Source organism: Hesperophylax consimilis, chromosome 9 (genome assembly GCF_061612785.1).
Source record: "Hesperophylax consimilis isolate HC1 chromosome 9, BYU_Hcon_1.0, whole genome shotgun sequence".
Lineage (NCBI taxonomy): Eukaryota > Metazoa > Arthropoda > Insecta > Trichoptera > Limnephilidae > Hesperophylax > Hesperophylax consimilis.
In genome coordinates this window covers 5081325-5099006 of record NC_142844.1, presented here as the reverse complement: position 1 = coordinate 5099006, position 17682 = coordinate 5081325, and the positions used below count along the sequence as shown (strand labels likewise).

Below are 17682 nucleotides of genomic sequence, written 5' to 3'. Positions count from 1 at the left end.
ATACGGTTGCACCATTAGCAACGTATTTACTACCAGAGGATCGATTCCGTAATGTTCATATCGACCTGGTTGGACCTCTCCCAGCGTGTAACGAGTACCAATATATACTCACTATGATTGACAGGTACACACGATGGCCCGAAGCAATCCCTTTGAAAGATATGACTGCAGAAACCGTCGCTACTGCACTGACGACACATTGGATTGCCCGTCACGGAACCCCAGATACCATCAGTTCGGATCAGGGCAGACAATTTGAGTCCTGCCTCTTCAAAAAACTAACCGAAAAATTTGGAATAAAACATTCTAGGACCACCGCGTACCACCCACAAGCTAACGGTATGATCGAGAGATGGCACCGCACCTTAAAAGCCTCTCTCATGGCTTGTGGCGATCGAAATTGGGTCGAAAGCCTCCCACTAGTTCTACTTGGTTTGAGAGCAACGGTACGAGAAGATCTGAAGTGTTCACCAGCTGAATTAACCTACGGTAGAACCCTTAAATTACCCTGTGATTTCTTCACAGCAACACCACGCGAGGAACCAGACACGTATATTGGACGGCTACAAAATACGTTCGAAGCCATTAAACCAACCCCTGCCAATGTTCATGGTACAGGAAAGTTTTTTGTCCACAAAGACCTACCTAGCGCGACACATGTGTTCCTCAGAACTGACGGTGGAAGAAGACCACTGCAGAATCCGTACGAAGGCCCGTACAAGGTGGAAGAACGGAATGAAAAAACATTCCTAATTACTGTAAAAGGAAAACCTAAGCGTGTCACAATAGACCGCCTAAAACCTGCTTTTGTTCCTGCAGAAGAAAATGTATCTGTTCCTACATCTGTTCCAGTATTACCAGAAATAATCAGAACCACAAAATCTGGTCGAAGAGTTCATTTCCCAGACAGATTAGGACAGTTTAAAGCATAAAAAGGCATTTCTTTTCCTAAAAAAATAAATAAATGATCTAACTAACCTATGTACTTAGATATGTATAAGCAAATCTTATATACCTATACTTAGAAATGTCACACCACGCTAATGTCCTAAATATATAATAGCTTAATAATATGTCTTATATTGTTCATGTAAAACAATGTATCACATATTACCAAAATATATAACTGTACAAACATGTTTTTTATAATTTTAAAAATATTCCGCAAGCGTTAATAGTTTTTAAGTTTTTTTTATATACTTTCACCATTCCGCAAATAGCGAAGAAATTGCAACTTGCATTGAAAATAATTACGCTTTACGCGTTGAAGCGTTGTATAATTTTAAGTTATAATTTTAAGCACTTTTAGGCTATATTTTTTAATATCAAATTCACAGATGATAAAATTCTTTAATGTAGTAATATAATATAACATGTGATAATTTATGCGATAATTCTATCCAAATGTTTATGTAAACATGTAAATGTTATTTGGCATTCCATATGTAATAACAATAGTTTACAATGGAAATAAAAATGGAATATGCCAGACTGGATGAGGACACTGCCCAGTTTCATTTTTGTTTAATATTACTATCTCCATTAATATGTAGAGATAATAAATAACATATTTCGATATACAGTTGAAAATAATTTAAAAAAAATAATTCCTGTTGTATTAAATTTAAAAATGTACAATTGTGTGTTATAATCACTGACAAGTTCTCAACTTTATAATTTTTTTTTCTTTTTAAATCATGTATACTACTATATGTTTCTTACTTTATATATCGTTTAACAACTGGGGGCGAAGTATGTAGACGGTACCTACCAGCGACCTGACAGCGAACAGCACAAAATAATTATTAATTTAATTTCCTGATTATGGCAACATTCTGTGTTCAACACAACGGTCCGCCAGTGAGCCGACCGAATCATTCTTGATTTCCCGCTGGACCCGACTGCTTGTGCCTATTAGATTACCGTCTACATTCTAGAATCGTCCATGTAAATTTTATTGTCGCGTATTACAATGTGTTCAAATAAACTCAGTGAATTTCAATATTCTTTTATTAAAAACAACCTTCTGATATTGAGAGTCCTTTAGGATCTGTTTTAACCCAAAACACATAAGTAAGTAAAATCCTAAAATCTGTTTTAATTTTCTTGTATTTATACAACATAACCCGCCGCTTTCACTAATTAGGAACTCCAGTTAAAAATATATTCATATAGATCAACAAACACTGATACTGAATATAAGTTTTATTACATGTTATTATACTTAGAATATATAAATCATAATTTAAAAACGAATAGAACATATCAAAACACACCGTTTGGTTGGTACAATTGAGTGTGCCTATTCATCAGTAATATATCTATGGTCTACAACATCCACCTCAGGATTGCCAATTCAAAGAGAATTCCCCAAATTGCGGTAAATTTCTAAGATTTTTCAAGAATTAAGATTTTTGCAGAGACCTTTTTGGGGGGGAAATGTGAGGATTTTGGGCATTTCATTTATCCAACCATATTGAAATATAATATTTATAATGATAATGTACTATTTTTGTTTCCTTTTGCAGCAAATTTTCAAAAAAGTATTTTTATAACCTGAACAAAAGATAAAATTCTTAAGTGACCGGATAATAAAAAATAATTATTAATTAGATTTATTTTATTTTAGAGGTAAAGGAACTTGTGGGGATTTTGTGGTTGAATATCTCTTAATCTCTTGTGGGTATTTTAGAAAAAATGCATTCACAACCCTGGTTGATGAAAACGCCGTAATGCAGATTATTAAATACCAGCAAAATGTTTATCAGGTGCGGTCAGATGTATTTTTGCACTTTGATTCAGTACAATAACATTAGTGATGAGATGCTAACATTTTACCTATTGTTGTTCAATGTTAAAAGTGGGTAATCTTAAGAATAAATAATATGTCGACTCCCATACAAAATATAGCGCAGGTTGAAAAAAGGAACGTAGGTTTTTTGAGATTGGTGACCAGTGAAGTAACTGGTCATGTCTACAGATTTTGTGCGTTTTCGTGAGACCCGAAAAATTAAAAGCTTTGAAAATTATATTATCTATTAAAACTTACTATAACAATAAAAAATATACTGATGTTTAAGTTCATTAACAAAAAAAAATAAAAAATCGACTGGAATTACTTATAAGACACATGCCCAGTTTTTTGCGGTGGTAGATTAGTGATAGAGAACTGTACAAGCATTAAATATTTATTCTATTTTAAAATAGGTAGGTACTTTAGATTAATCTTGAATAAGGTTGAAAAAATAACTTTTATCAATTATCAGATATTATAAAACTGATAAACAATGTAGCAGGTTGTTATGAGAAAACTTTGACACATTTTCTTAAAAGTATGTAGTGATATTAATCAGAAATATTTATAATTGATTGATAATAAATAATGACTTACAATGTTCATATTGGATAGAGTGATGTAGCCGCCATCCTTAGGCCTGACAATTTCCACGGAGAATTCGGCCTTCATGGCGGGTTCATCGAAGCACGGGAAGGCCTGTCGGGCGTAGGTTGGCTCAAACTTAGACGTAGCTATTTTCCTGGAAACAGAAAGAAATTCATAAATGCTTTTTGTATAAGCAATACGTTTATACAATGTAAAAGTCTTAAACTTTCTACACAACTTAAATAATACTGTCAAATTAGTGATTTATGATATATCTTCCACATGTTAACATAGGATTCCTCACAGTTCCAGCTTTCGCACAAACATAATATTATGCCATAATAAAACATAAGGTTTCAACAACTTTACATAAATAGCTGTAAAATAACTGGAATAAATTACTAAGAAATACAATACATAAAAATGGACTAATTCAGTGATTTATGAAAGGAAACGTTGATTTTTACGGTAAGTAACATGAAATTTTAGGTACCTATTTGCACCAGAAGGACCCTTATAAGTACTCTGGTAAATTCCAACAATTCGATGCTTCATATCGCCATTGTAGTCCAGTGATAAAACGTAACATCCCGGGGCTATAGGAGCGCCCAGCTCCACAATAAAATGCTCCGAAGAGTCGATGTTGAATGTCTTCCCGATGGGAACTTGTTTTGAACCATCTTCGTTGCACAACAACAACGAAGCATTAGTTATATGTAGGCCTTTATTGTGCAAAACTAATTTATCTGTACGACTCGCTACATCTAAACTGATCTTCACTTTTCCAAAAATAAGTCCTGTCTTCAGGTCCGGATGCAAATGTAAGTCATATCGAGTAGGTCTCACAAATGTCGAAAGCCGAAAGTTTCCGTTTGCATCTGCCGGAGCCGCGAGAACAGACATCGTATTATTTTCCAAGCTGTTAGTAAACGAAACACTTCCCGAATCGATTTTATAATTATTACTAATCTTCAATCCACTACTATATTGTGGCGGAGATTTGTTATCGCCGATGACAGTTGTATTTACAGTATTTGGACTCCCGCCCCCGCCACTCCGCCCCATAGACAAACGCTCTGAAATTTCCACAGAGTTACAAACATCACGAGATAGCAATAATATCGCGGTAAATACAAAATGATATATCATTTTAATGAGACGTCTTCTGCAGTTCACTGCTGACTATTTGAGCGAAGCTCTTATAATGAAATTAATATTTATTATTCCTTCCTATTGAGCTATTTTCAACATAGACAACTCGTTTAACTTTTTTTTTAGCGTGACATAATATTTATACATCACAACCGTGTGCCAAAATATTGTCAAGAAGACTAACAGTGGCGTGGCGCATGATAACTTTATATTGATTGGTTTGCAGCTGAGTAGGTAAAGGTTTGCCTTTAGTCGCCGCATATTTAATATAGCCTATACAAGATTTTCATAAAAATCTCTTTCCAAAATCTGATATACACCGATAATAATATAATTTGTATACAATATCGAAACATTTTTTGATTAGCATTTGTCCAATCAATTCATCAGAAAGAGTAATTTTCATAAAATATTAAATTATTTTTAAAAGTACCTACCGACTCTTAAGCTTTAAAGTGTAACTATTGCGTTGGTTATTTTATTCTTAAGGTCTTGCCTAGTGAAAAAATAGTAAACCTGTTATTTTTTTATTGGAACACGATTCCAATTTTTAAAATAAAATGAAAAATTGGAAATATGTTTTTATGTTAGGGCAACAGAGTTGAATTTTCGTTATTTTCAAATCTTAGATCTTTGATTGAATCTTAAAAATTGTAACATTCCAAACAGGAATTTGGTCGCTTACGCGGAGGGCCGTAATCGATTTAATTTTGGCTGTTCAATAATTGTATGGACATAATTTATGTTTCTAATTATACCTAACTCTGATAAAGTAAAGTTATGCGTTTCAAAACAACTTCCTGGCGATTTACAACATCTAGTGTGTGTGCTAGCGTGAATTTAACATTTTATTTAAATAAAGAATTTGAAATGTACTTTTTAATGTCAAGTAACCGTAAAAGGATTTTTTTGCAACGCAACGCAAAAATAAGTGTTTTAGCTAAAACAGCCAGTCCCATGAGTAATCAATCGACATGAACTGAATGCTACAAGACCTTGCGCAGAAAAGTTCCACCGTGAACTGCGCTCACTATGGCGAACTTAATTTTCTGCGCAGGGTCTTACAGCATTCGATTTATGTCGATTGCTTACCGACCCGTGGGACGACGAGCACAGTCTTCAAAACACAAATCACCACATAGCTCATTTTAAATATGTAGTGACGAACTTGCCTGTAAGTTATAAATAATAATAAATTACTATTTACGAGACAAGTAATGGGTATAATCAAGTTTTCACAAAGGTTTATATAATATATTTACTATAAGAAAATTATGTTCATGTTTTCTGCATACAAATTATAATTATTAATAAACGAATACAAATATCACTAAGTAGCTAATATGTTCACACACGGAAATAAATGAGTATTGCAAATCTTTTAAAATTATTGATAATCCTATTAAAAACAACATTTGCCATGATAATATAGAATGATGAAATGCGAAAATATTATTATTTTATTTATTACAAAATAATACAAGATTTCTAATTATTCTACTACTCTATAAGATGAGCTACAAGAGCTATTGTTGATGGGAGGAGTAAGTACATACAAAAATAAAATAATGCTTACGATGTGTAAGATTTATATGAACATGTGTTCCATCATCCTGATAATATATTCGTAATTTACCAAAAGTTTATCAGGAAACCGTTTACCAATTAGTTGAAGAGATTCGTAATGAATTAGCAATACTCTTCGAATGTTCATTTGACTCTTTGAATGACTATTAAAACCGATTTCCGTCATAAATATTTTGGAAATGAAAATTGAAAAATGAAATTGAAATAACATGGATTAAAATATAATGACAACGGATAACATGGATATTAATTTGATCAATTTATTAAGCTACCATCATGATAGATTCATGATAGTCCTGCTTGACTTCACCACTCTCTAGAATATTTCTTAACATTTTGCAGTCATGCTCGGATAGCGACCTCGTATTACAACATCAAATTACCATTGAGTTTTATCGTGTCTTTTTATAGGAAACATTGCGCAAAGAAACGTTTAATGAGGCACTGAGAAAAGTCGATAGAATTGTATAAAATAATATTAAATTCATTATTCCCTCGTTTAAATTTGAAAAAAACACGTAATAATGATTGTTGTGAAAAACTACGGAACTTTTCCCTGTGTTATTTTTAAGCGCGAAACCTAGTGGGGTTAAGTATAAACGAATTTCCGTAATGACTCGATTTTTGTTTTGGAAACCAGATGTTACGGAAATCAGATGACACAACTAGGGAATGCAATCCCGGTATACCGGGATCCCGAAATACCGAGATCCCGCAGACATTTTGCGGGACTAATCTCGGTCGAAAATTTTGCGGGATCCCGCTGGACTGGCGGGATTACAGAAAAGCTTCTACAACTGCATCAACGTCCAGTTCTTCCACATCCAGGGCCGCCGAGAGGGCACGTTAGCCAAGTCCGAAACTTGGGGCCCGGGCCTAAGGGGGGCCCGGGACGGGGCCCGGATATTTTTTTTATTTTGTATTTATTATATAAGTACAATTTTGTTTATTTGTTACAATATATGATCAATATTTCAGGACCCCTCTTCCATAGAAGCATTAGCTTGTGGCTGGAAGAGGAGTGTACATTGTTTTATTACAATACGTAAGTAATTAAAAATTAAATGATTTTAAACTTATTTGAAGTGAGTTATTCTTAAGATTAATTCAATTGGAAACATTTTTATTTTTTGTTAGTTTGTCTTTAAAATATTTTTTCACAGTGTTTATTATTTGGATGTTATCAATAATGTTTCTAATTTCTTCAGGTAGTCGATTGAAAAAAATTCTTGCCCGGTAAGTGTAATAATTTTGTGCAAAGGAAGTGTTTAATTTTGGGCATGGAAAAATATATTTAAGTAGTACGGTTTTCAGTTAGAAATTGATATTTGTCTTTTTCTTTTATGATTTGAATTAATGCATTTTTAGTATAAAGATCTTTAAATGAAGGCACTTGAAATTCTTCGAATAATCGATCCGTTGGGTAATCGGAAGGTTTTCGTAATATTATTTTAATTATTAACCTTTGTACCACTTCTATTGGAGAAAGGTTAGTTTTGTATGTGGATCCCCAACTAATGATACCATATTGTAGCGTTGATTGGACCAAGGCATAATATATTAAATATAGGTTTTTTAAAGACAAAAAATTTCTGATTCTTAAAAATACATATATTAGTTTTCTGATTTTTTTTACAATTTGACATATTTGTTCCTTCCAATTCAAATTTTTATCGATAGTTACTCCTAGATATTTGATTGTGTTTGTGTTTTTTAGTATTGTACAGTTTTGGAGACAGTAATTTTTATTATGTATTTTGGAATTGTCATGAATGATAATGTTAAAATTTTTAGGGATGTCTTTTGTGTGTATTGCAAATGGAATTACATATGTTTTATCGCTATTTAGTGATAGCAAATTAAGGTCGAAGAAATTCTTAAGAGTATTTATGTCTTTACTAAAAAATGCCAATGACCCTAGGAACGGACATGGGCCGGGCGCCCAGGCCCGCACGCTCCGTAGGCCCAACTGTCAGAGCGTGTTCCGAAAAATCAGACCTTTTTTTATAAACCGGAAAGACGGGACATAATTTTATAGTTGAGAAAAAACAATGATTACATAGCCGAAAATCATTTAAAAAAAAAGAACGTTTTCCACACGAATGACACAGCAGAATAACGAGGCATACCAAAAATATTACATCTCATAAATATTTTTTTCCTTGATCCATCTTATTGATCATAAATCATTATAATGTACAACGTCTATATTAATAAATCCAATGTAATATACTTGTACTTGTAAATTATAATAATAATAAGAATATTATAAAATTTGATTTTGATAAAATCAGCACCATAACCATTATACCTCTAAAACACGTACCGACATCTAAATTGTACGGGGTTCTCTTCACATCTGTCAAAAATTCAAACCAAATGAAAAGTTCGCAGAGAACAAACAATAAATCTAGTGAACGAATTCAAAAATTCGCCTGAAATCAAAGTGATGCCATATAAAAAAATTAAATCAGTGTGGAATTTTACAAAATTAATAGGAACATTTTCAGTAGACGGGACATTTTCATGTAGTGGCGACACGAGCCCAAATAATGGATTTATTTATTTAAAAATAAAAATAAATGTACATTTCTACAAAATTTTACTAACATTTTCGTAATCTTAGTAAAAAGATCTATCCACACGATGTTTTCCAAGTCGTTATGAAATCCATGCAAGTGGCCTATTGAATTGTAAATGGTGATGGCGATTTTTCTGGAAATTTTAGGCCGGATTCTTCCCAAAAAAGATATCTTTTTGCCAATTTTCTTTTGGGTATATTCGGCATGTCTATTGAAGTTTAGTTTGGAATCTAATATAACTCCTAAGTATTTGATTTCAGTAACATTTTCAATAATTTCACCATTAATTTTAATTTTGCTTTCACTGAATGTCTTCTTATTTCCAATCACCATACATTTTGTTTTTAATTTAAGCTTATTTATTTTTAGCCATCTTGATACATCATCTAGTTCATTATTTAAAATATTTATTAGTTCTTTATAGTTATCTCCAATTAAGTATATAAGTGTATCATCGGCAAATAGTCGTACTTTGCATTTTGAAAATATTTTCACCATGTCATTAATATAGACTTATAGAGTATGAACAATAGGGGGCCAAGGATCGATCACTGCGGTACTCCTTATTTATTTTCCATTGGTTTTGAAAATTGATTATTTATTTTTGTTACCTGTTTTCTGTCTTTCAAATATAATAATTTAATTTAGCCTCAAGATATCTTGATTAACGAAGAATATGTAAATACACACAAACAAGAAACACAAGTATTTTATTTTGAGTATTCACCATAACTTTTTAAACATTTCCATTGAATAATTATGCTAAATTCGAATGATTGGTATAATGGTATAAGAAAAGGTAATGAAGTAGTATTCCTAGCAGTAGCAGGTAAGCATGAACTTATTAATTGTTATCTCACCCCCCCCCCCCGGTAAGTTGTGGGGAGGGGGCCCGGTATAGTCTACTAGACTTGGGGCCCAGATTAGCTGTCGGCGGCCCTGTCCACATCGGCTCATTGTGAACCTCAACCATCAACAAATAAAATCACTGACCATTTTTCAAGCGAAAACAATACCGTCGAAAAGAGGGTATCACGAATGGTGTCTAAAGATGGTTTACCATTCCGAGTTTTCTGTACCTCGTCAGATTTGCGAGATCTTTTTAAAGCCGGGGGTTTTAACTTACCAACATCGTCTAATTCTATCAAATTAATGGTTATGAATTACGGCAAGACACTAAAAATTATGGTTATTCAAGATCTTTTAAAGCTGAAAGAGAGCAACTACAGATTTACCCTCACTTACTCTGAATTACTTCGAGTCCGGTGGATTAAAAGACACATACCTTCAATTCACTTACAATGCGCTAATGACTATTGTGCCAACCAGCGTGGAAGCTGAAGGAGCTTTTTCAGCCGCTGGCTACCTTGTGTCCAATATCAGAAGCCGTTTATCAGATGACACAATTAATACTTTAACTTTTTTACGAAGCTATTTCCAAAATAATGTTTAATTAAACTTATGATGCTCATTGTACAAGAATATTGTTTATCGTGTGAACGTTATTATTCAAATTTAAGTTTCAGTTCATTTTCAGTGTCGGCAATCCGGGCGTTTATTTTATTTTCATTTGTGTACATAGATTTCTTTTACCCACCTTCCTAGACAAAGTCTGTTCCGAGGCGGGTATGTTATGTAAATTTATGTCTTATCTTATTCTTTGCCAATTTATGATTTAAACTTTACCTATGTCTAACTAAAGGTATACCTATTAATAAATCATTTAAAATGTCCCACAGAACTTGTTTTATTATAGGTATAAATTTAAAAGTCTAAAAACAAGGTTGGTAGATCGAGGTCTTTATTATACAATTTATTAGATATCTAAGTCCACTCTGCTGGATCCCGCAAATACCTGGATCCAGCGGGACTAAGATTGTTCAGTCCCGCAAATACCTGGATTGACATTTTCTTGCGGGATTGCATTCCCTAGACACAACTAACTGGGCAAATATACTTATTCTATGTATTCGTAATTAAACGCAGAAAAAATGTTAAAAAATACATCTATTTTGATACATAAAAATACATATATTTAATTTTCGACCTAGTTGCGCCATCTCTTGGACCGGAGGATTGAACTTTTCCTCCGCAGGGACGCGCTCTTAAACTGCTGTGAACTTTTAAAATGTTTATGTACATTTTTTGTTGTTTGACTGAAGATTGTAGACTTCCTTGCTTCACACGGACTGTAGTCAACCATGCTGACAATTGCGCCAAATTCCAATTGGGTATGACCGAAATTTATTTAGTATTTTAACAGCCGATTACCTACCACTAAAAGTTGATAGAATGTTTTGTCATCGACAACGAGCTTATCTGTCGAGTATCAGAGTTAATTTCCATTTCCAAGTTTTACACTCATTCATTTACAAAAACCAATGTGAAATTCAAATAAATATACTCGTAAAAAATATATATAATATATTTGCTGAGGGAACATTTAAAAAAATAAATTGCTTATACTATGACTGCTCCTCGAATTTTAATACTATCAAGTAGAAAGTCAGCAGGGGGATAAAATAATTGTTTACTGCTTTGGATAAAGGTAACCTTTCTTATCAAAAGTAACTCAGTACCTAGTTAGGTAACGGTGTGAGATGGAGATATCGTTATTTGCATTTTTTGTACTCATAAATAATTTGACTTAAATAACGGCTTTAGCTATCTATACCGAGGACCTCGTATGAAACAATCTGATCTAATGACTGCTTTACACCATTCTTTTTCATCAAGTTTGTATATTCCTAGCGATTTGTGATGAAAACATTGACGTTTTCTCATTTGGTACCGATTTTCGTACAGTTTAAGATGGCGGACATTATTTGACATTTGTCATCTCTCATTGTTTTACGTACAAAGTTGGATGTTTATTCAGTTTAATGTTTATAATAGTAATAAAAAGGCTTCAATATGTATTTTTACTGATTGTGAATGTGTATTACTGTTAGGTATTGCGACTTTTGCTTGTATGTTTGATGATTTGATATTTTGTCTTCAGGAAATCACATATGATAATTTTACATGCCTACTATTAACTCATAGAATAAGACCAGTGGCGGCTCTTCTATGGAGGTCATTTGGTCAATGGCCTCCCAAAAAAATGCACAATATTATTAAATAAATAAAAAGTTGATTTATCAAACTACCCGATTATAAATTTAAATTAAAATATTCGTGCGGATTCGTACAGTAATAGCGGGTTCCAGTGCCATCTAAAAAAGCTATTGTATATACCAACCGTGGGTGACTGTAAATTTTGTTCCCCAACTTTATCCTTTCTCTCTATACAGACAAATTATTGCTGTACAGACAAAGGAGGTAAACACTATAATGTTTGACTTACGCTTAGTATCATACCAAATTTATTTTGTAGGGGGTTTCGGTCACATCCTCGGTGAGAATCTGCGACCTAAGATTATTAAGGCATTGGAGGAAAATGACAAAAAATGTCGATCGAAAATTTTTGTGTGATAAACATCATCCATTGATCTCAATGTGGCCACGTGAGTGGTTTATTTATGGAAGGCATCTTGAATATTAGTTCGCGAAATCATGTTTTTTATTGATGACGTAATTTATATGGAGTCATTTAAAATTTCGAATTCTGTAGATATCGTATTGAAAAAAAATCGCAAACAATTCATTGTATCACGAAAATTTTTTTCAATAAATATTTCAATTAGTTTCTGTTACAGGAGATTAAAATAAAAAGATTAAAAACGATATTTTAAAACGAAAAGCTATTATTTTTTGTTATGTGTGCTATAAAATGAACGCATAGTTACTTTTGCTTTTATTGTTTACTTTTTAAATCAACTGATAAACATTGAACTGAGATTGGAGTTAGTGATACAAAAACATTTTAATGCAATAATAGTTATTTACAAAAAAAACATAAGTATGTAAATAATTAGATAAATAATCTTAAATCAAACAATTTTGTAGTACCGGCTTCAGAATAGGTGAGTAGGTACTGTCAACATGTATTAACAGATCTTTTTTTTCGATTGACCTCCCACTTCTAGACCCCAAGAGCCGCCTCTGGTTGTGACAGCTATTGCTTTGGCATATGCGCAGCGGTGTTTTGGTGGTTTCTCCTCAAATATTATACGAATATCCTATCGATCATGGTAGTGATCAGGTAGGCACTTTTACCTATCGCTGCCCCAGTTCTTGTATGTTCAATCTTTAAACCTTTTTTAGTAAAACTGCGTTATGAATGCCAATATGTTCATTAGCATTAACATAAAATTTAAAAAAAATGGTTCGGTATTTTTTGAGTGGTAATATCCACTCACCGAACAATTTTTTAGTTCTTATTTTTTCAATCTCCTGGATATTGAACACTCAAGCACTCGATGTTATGAATATAATAATAATAATAACATGGCATTTATATAGCGCAGTTTAGTGTCATTTCATTTATTGTCATGTATTAATTAAAATAGATATTGGTTCAATATCCCGTCAAGCGTTGAGGGCTTAAATGTTTACTATCCACTTTCAACCAATCAGAAGTCGGATAGACAAGCTGAGCGGCTATGTTGTTTTATAACTGTCCCTGGATCTAGTTATTATTCATCTAAAATGCATTTAATTATGAATATACTCTTGATTATTAAGTGAAAAATGACTTAACTGACTTCGGAATCAATTTACCTTACACCGATAGCTCAAATAGAAAGATTTAATAATAGGTAAAGTGTTAAATATATGGCATTTACACGCATTTTCAACAAATATTACATGAACTTTTTGAGCTTGCCAGAACTTATCACTTAACACTTATCTATTTTTTTAACAAAATAAAAAAAAACCTAAAACAAAAAAAATAAACCAAAAGAAAACAAAAATCCGTGAAAAAAACTACCCACGAATAGAAATCTTTTTTCTACACTTAACTTTAGGGTAAAAAAAGCATATTTCAAAAATTTCTCTTTTTAAATATTTCAAAACCAAAATTTCCTCTCAAATCATTAGATTTATAGGTACCAAGGTACAAATACCTGCCAACTTATTTAGTAACCGTATATTTTAGGTATGATTTTTTTAAATTTAAAATACGGACTTATTTAATTTGTCCGAAGAATCGTCACTGTCTCAATAACAACTATTTTTTAAAACTTTCTTCAGGTATGTACCATAATACTTAAAGAAATGAGAATAAGCACTACGTTTTCACATTTGAAATAGTACTAATCTTTACTGAACCATTAAAACGTAACTTAGAAACATATTTACGTACGGTCGAAATGCAAAATGGTCGAGCTAAAACAGGACTTCGCTACGCTCAGTCAATTTAGAAGCATGTAATAGAAAGCAACGTTTTCAAATTTACATTAATGACAAAATATTTGTAAGATTTATATGGCGCCGTTTTTGTGAAAATTCATCTCAGGGGTATTTATTTAAGTCAATCTCCAGACTGTGTGTCCAATATCCAAAAAAATCATTCATTATTTTCAACCCATGTTCCATATACATATTAAACGTCAAAATATGGCTATATTATATCTTCAATTTACGAAAATTGATGTTTAAACAGTTCCTGTTATGCGTAGGTACCTATGTAAAAAACGAAATGACTAAAGTAGAGAAATATTTAGAATTCACCATTAAAATCGAAAAAAAACCCTTTTGTAAACTTTGCCAAATGGTCTATTAAACATAAAAGCAGGCAGCGCTATAAAAATCATTATTATAAAGGTTCAAACAACAAACGGATAAATAAAAAACTCGATTGAATAACGATCAACCACGTGACGCAGCTCGCAAATGATAGTGACAGATGCTTTCGTGATTGTGATCTATGGTTACATGACGAATATGTTATCAACATTATATCTTGAACATTCAAGGTGTTGTCATTTTTCGACGATTTCGTACCGTCCAAAAATCTTATTTCTTCTTTATTGGCAACTATCTGTATGATATCGTAAGTATGAAAATAATGATTGTGTAAAGCGAAGAATTTCGGTATGGGTCCCGATATGAGGATTGGTATGGAAAAAGTATCATGTTAAACGCCTATTAGGAAAGTTCTCTACGGCCGAAGGTTAGATAAGGACTATGGAGAAAGTGAAGTTAAAATTTTAAAGCCAAATTAATAGGTAGGTATTTCAATAATTTTTCTAAGAGAGATTTGATTGCAGAGGGGCTTCCCAGGTTTGTTCACCACCATCCGTCACTAGTATTTCGTGAAATACTGTTGAATATAATATTATTATTAGAATAGAGCTTATAACAAATCCGTGTTAGGCGACGTGATAACTAGCTAACGGAAAATGAGCGAAAGTGTCGAGAAGAGGAGGTCCCTACTCTCTACTACTTCCCACCAGAAACATAACTGGTAAGATTTCGAAAGTAAAAGTAATGATTCTAACTCATAACTTCATAAACAACAAAACGAATGAGATAAAACATTAAACATCGCGGAACTCTTTATAATACATGGTTTTATTGTTAATTTGTTTCTACCTACATAAATATATAAAATATACATTTATAGTTATTTAAGATTTTTCTGAAGGCTTAAAAAATTTATTTATCTTTTTACTTCTACCATGTAGAATCACTTCCCGAACATAGCGTACTTTTCCCCTGGACACCCTTTATATGTATAAAAACGCATTATCTCTCCAATGGAATGAGATAGTGGTGAAATTAAAGTCTTTTAATAGTAACAATGCGGAATACAGTGGTGAATGGTTAAATCGGGGATACCTGAGGAAGACTTAACGTATTATTTCTGTACTGGAATGAGATATGAAGTGGAGTTAAGGTTTAACGCAACGCTCGTTGTATTCTACGTGTTCACAGATGGCGTTAATTAATTAATTTTGTTTAAATACGCTTTTGCAAGGTATTGCTTTACAGTATTAAGACAAATTATTTGTTTGCGCCCTCATATACGCAATATGAATATGAATAAATAGTTTTGTCCATATAAAAACTCAATTCTATCGAGAAAGGCATACAAATACAATATTGGATTGAATCATCGGTAAAATAGTGTATTTGTGTGCCTTTATCGAAAGAATTAAATCTTTAAACGAACAAAACTATTGATTCATATTCATATTGCGTATATACGGGCGCAAACAAATGATTTGTCTTAATATTGTAAAGCAATACCTTGCAAAAGCGTATTTAAACAAAATTAATTAATTAACGCCATCTGTGAACACGTAGAATACAACGAGCGTTGCGTTTAACCTTAAAGTGACACAATGTAGTTTTTAACAGTAGCAATGTGGATTTCACGATTCCACATGAAGTGAAAGGTATAAAAATGAGATGAGTTTTTTTCATCAATGTCATCTAACTATTTTTTGTTTTATTAAAATCTAATGTTTATAAGACAAGGTTTTTATGCATAGCACAAAGGATAGCAAAAAAACACCAGAGCACCTGACCGGACATCAGAAGGTGCGGGTTCAATTCCCGTCAGCGGAATTTATTTTTACTCAGGAGATATTTTCAATTTGTATGGATATTTCAGGCGAGTAATTAATGCTTATAATAATTTGTTAACGATCTAACAACCAAGTGTGTTTCTTTATTCTATGAGCGTAAACTTACGTAACAAAAATATGTAAGTAATCAGTTAGAACTTGCACTTTCAAAGCTGAACGTCTGAAGTCTCATGAAGAAGAGGAAAAATACTATGTATGTAGAGAGAAGTTTTCAAATACAAGAAATGATGAATTGGGACAACTTACTTATCTTCATCCACAGTACTAGCGTAAAATCCAATGATACCGTCCAAACTTCCAGAGTACTCGATGTCAATGTTATAATCTCCAGCCTTTAGTTGACTTTCAGGGGTGATAGTCAGTAGTTCGCGGTCATCATTGGACAAACTAAACTTTTCAACGACGGAGGTGCTGCCAGTCGTGGACAGTGTGATTTTCTCTATCATCAGTCCATAGCTGTGTAAGACCAGCTCATCCAACGCCTCGGATGCTGTAGCCGATATCTCAATGTGGCCTTGGAAGGTATTTTTCACCAGATCTGGATGAAGCCGGAGTTTGTAGTTCACGGGAATCATGCCTGTTGGAAGGCGGTAATAATCCTGAAAAAAATAATGGCCATAAATAAACATGTTCAGATTCTAATGGATGTTGGTTTAGCTGGAAAACATGTAGTGATTAAAAAAATTGCACCAGTGAAAGCGACGGGTCTCTTATTCTATATGTACCATGTGTTCAGATAGTAAGAAGTTTAGTGTCCACATCAGTTAGACTTTCCTTTGCGATGGTCTTTATCTTTTTAAAATCCCATTGGTCATACCTCCAATACAAATGAACAACTGGTCATTGACATTGACCATCAAAGATAGTCCAACAGCATATAAGCAGGTTTGCTTTCGAGGAAGTTATTCATATGCACTAGCCATGTGAGGAAAATGCTATTCAATGCATTATGTACGAACCTCACAGTAGACCTGTGGATTTGAATCTTTCCCCACTGACGCAAAATATGTCGATATCTGAAGAGATTTTGCTCATATACTCCTCCCTACCAGGAGAACCATTAGCAGTTTGTAGTCCTACAGCCTACAACCTACAGCCAATAAGATAGAATAAGCTTTAATAACGCTGTCTTATATAGTCATCGAGAACATAGTGATCTACGTTCTAAAATAGCTAAATTATTTCCCCTACAACCTCCAGGGAGGCAGTCTAAAAAGTAGGTAGAGATAGGCACACCCCTATCTCCTAAATTGCAGGGAGTGTAATTCGATCACACCCAAAATACAGTTTGTTGGATAGTTTTAATTTCAATATTTTGTAGTTGCATTGTCTTAAGTTGGATAGTTTTAAGTTGACTAGTGTTAAGTTGGATAGTTTTAAGTTCGATAGTTTGTATTTGCATTGTCTTAAGTTGGATAGTTTTGAGTTCGATAGTTTGTAGTTGCATTATATTAAGTTGGATAGTTTTTAGCTGATTAATTATCAGTGGGATTTTTTGAAG

The 17682-nt window shown here is 32.9% G+C and overlaps 1 protein-coding gene across 2 annotated transcripts in view; it reads right to left on the bottom strand.

Annotated features, from left to right (window-relative positions):
* Positions 1-17682, bottom strand: part of LOC149420831 (glutamyl aminopeptidase-like) — a 65025-nt gene that overhangs the window by 36232 nt on the left and 11111 nt on the right. The window contains exons 2-3 of one of the 2 annotated variants that reach the window (XM_089635571.1): positions 16428-16780; positions 3392-3536 (exon numbers count right to left, since the gene is read on the bottom strand). In XM_089635571.1, coding sequence (XP_089491697.1) covers positions 3392-3536; positions 16428-16780 — 498 coding nt within the window. Of the gene's footprint in view, positions 1-3391; positions 3537-3875; positions 4463-16427; positions 16781-17682 lie in introns of those variants that run through there. The other variant, XM_089635572.1, reaches the window with a different exon arrangement.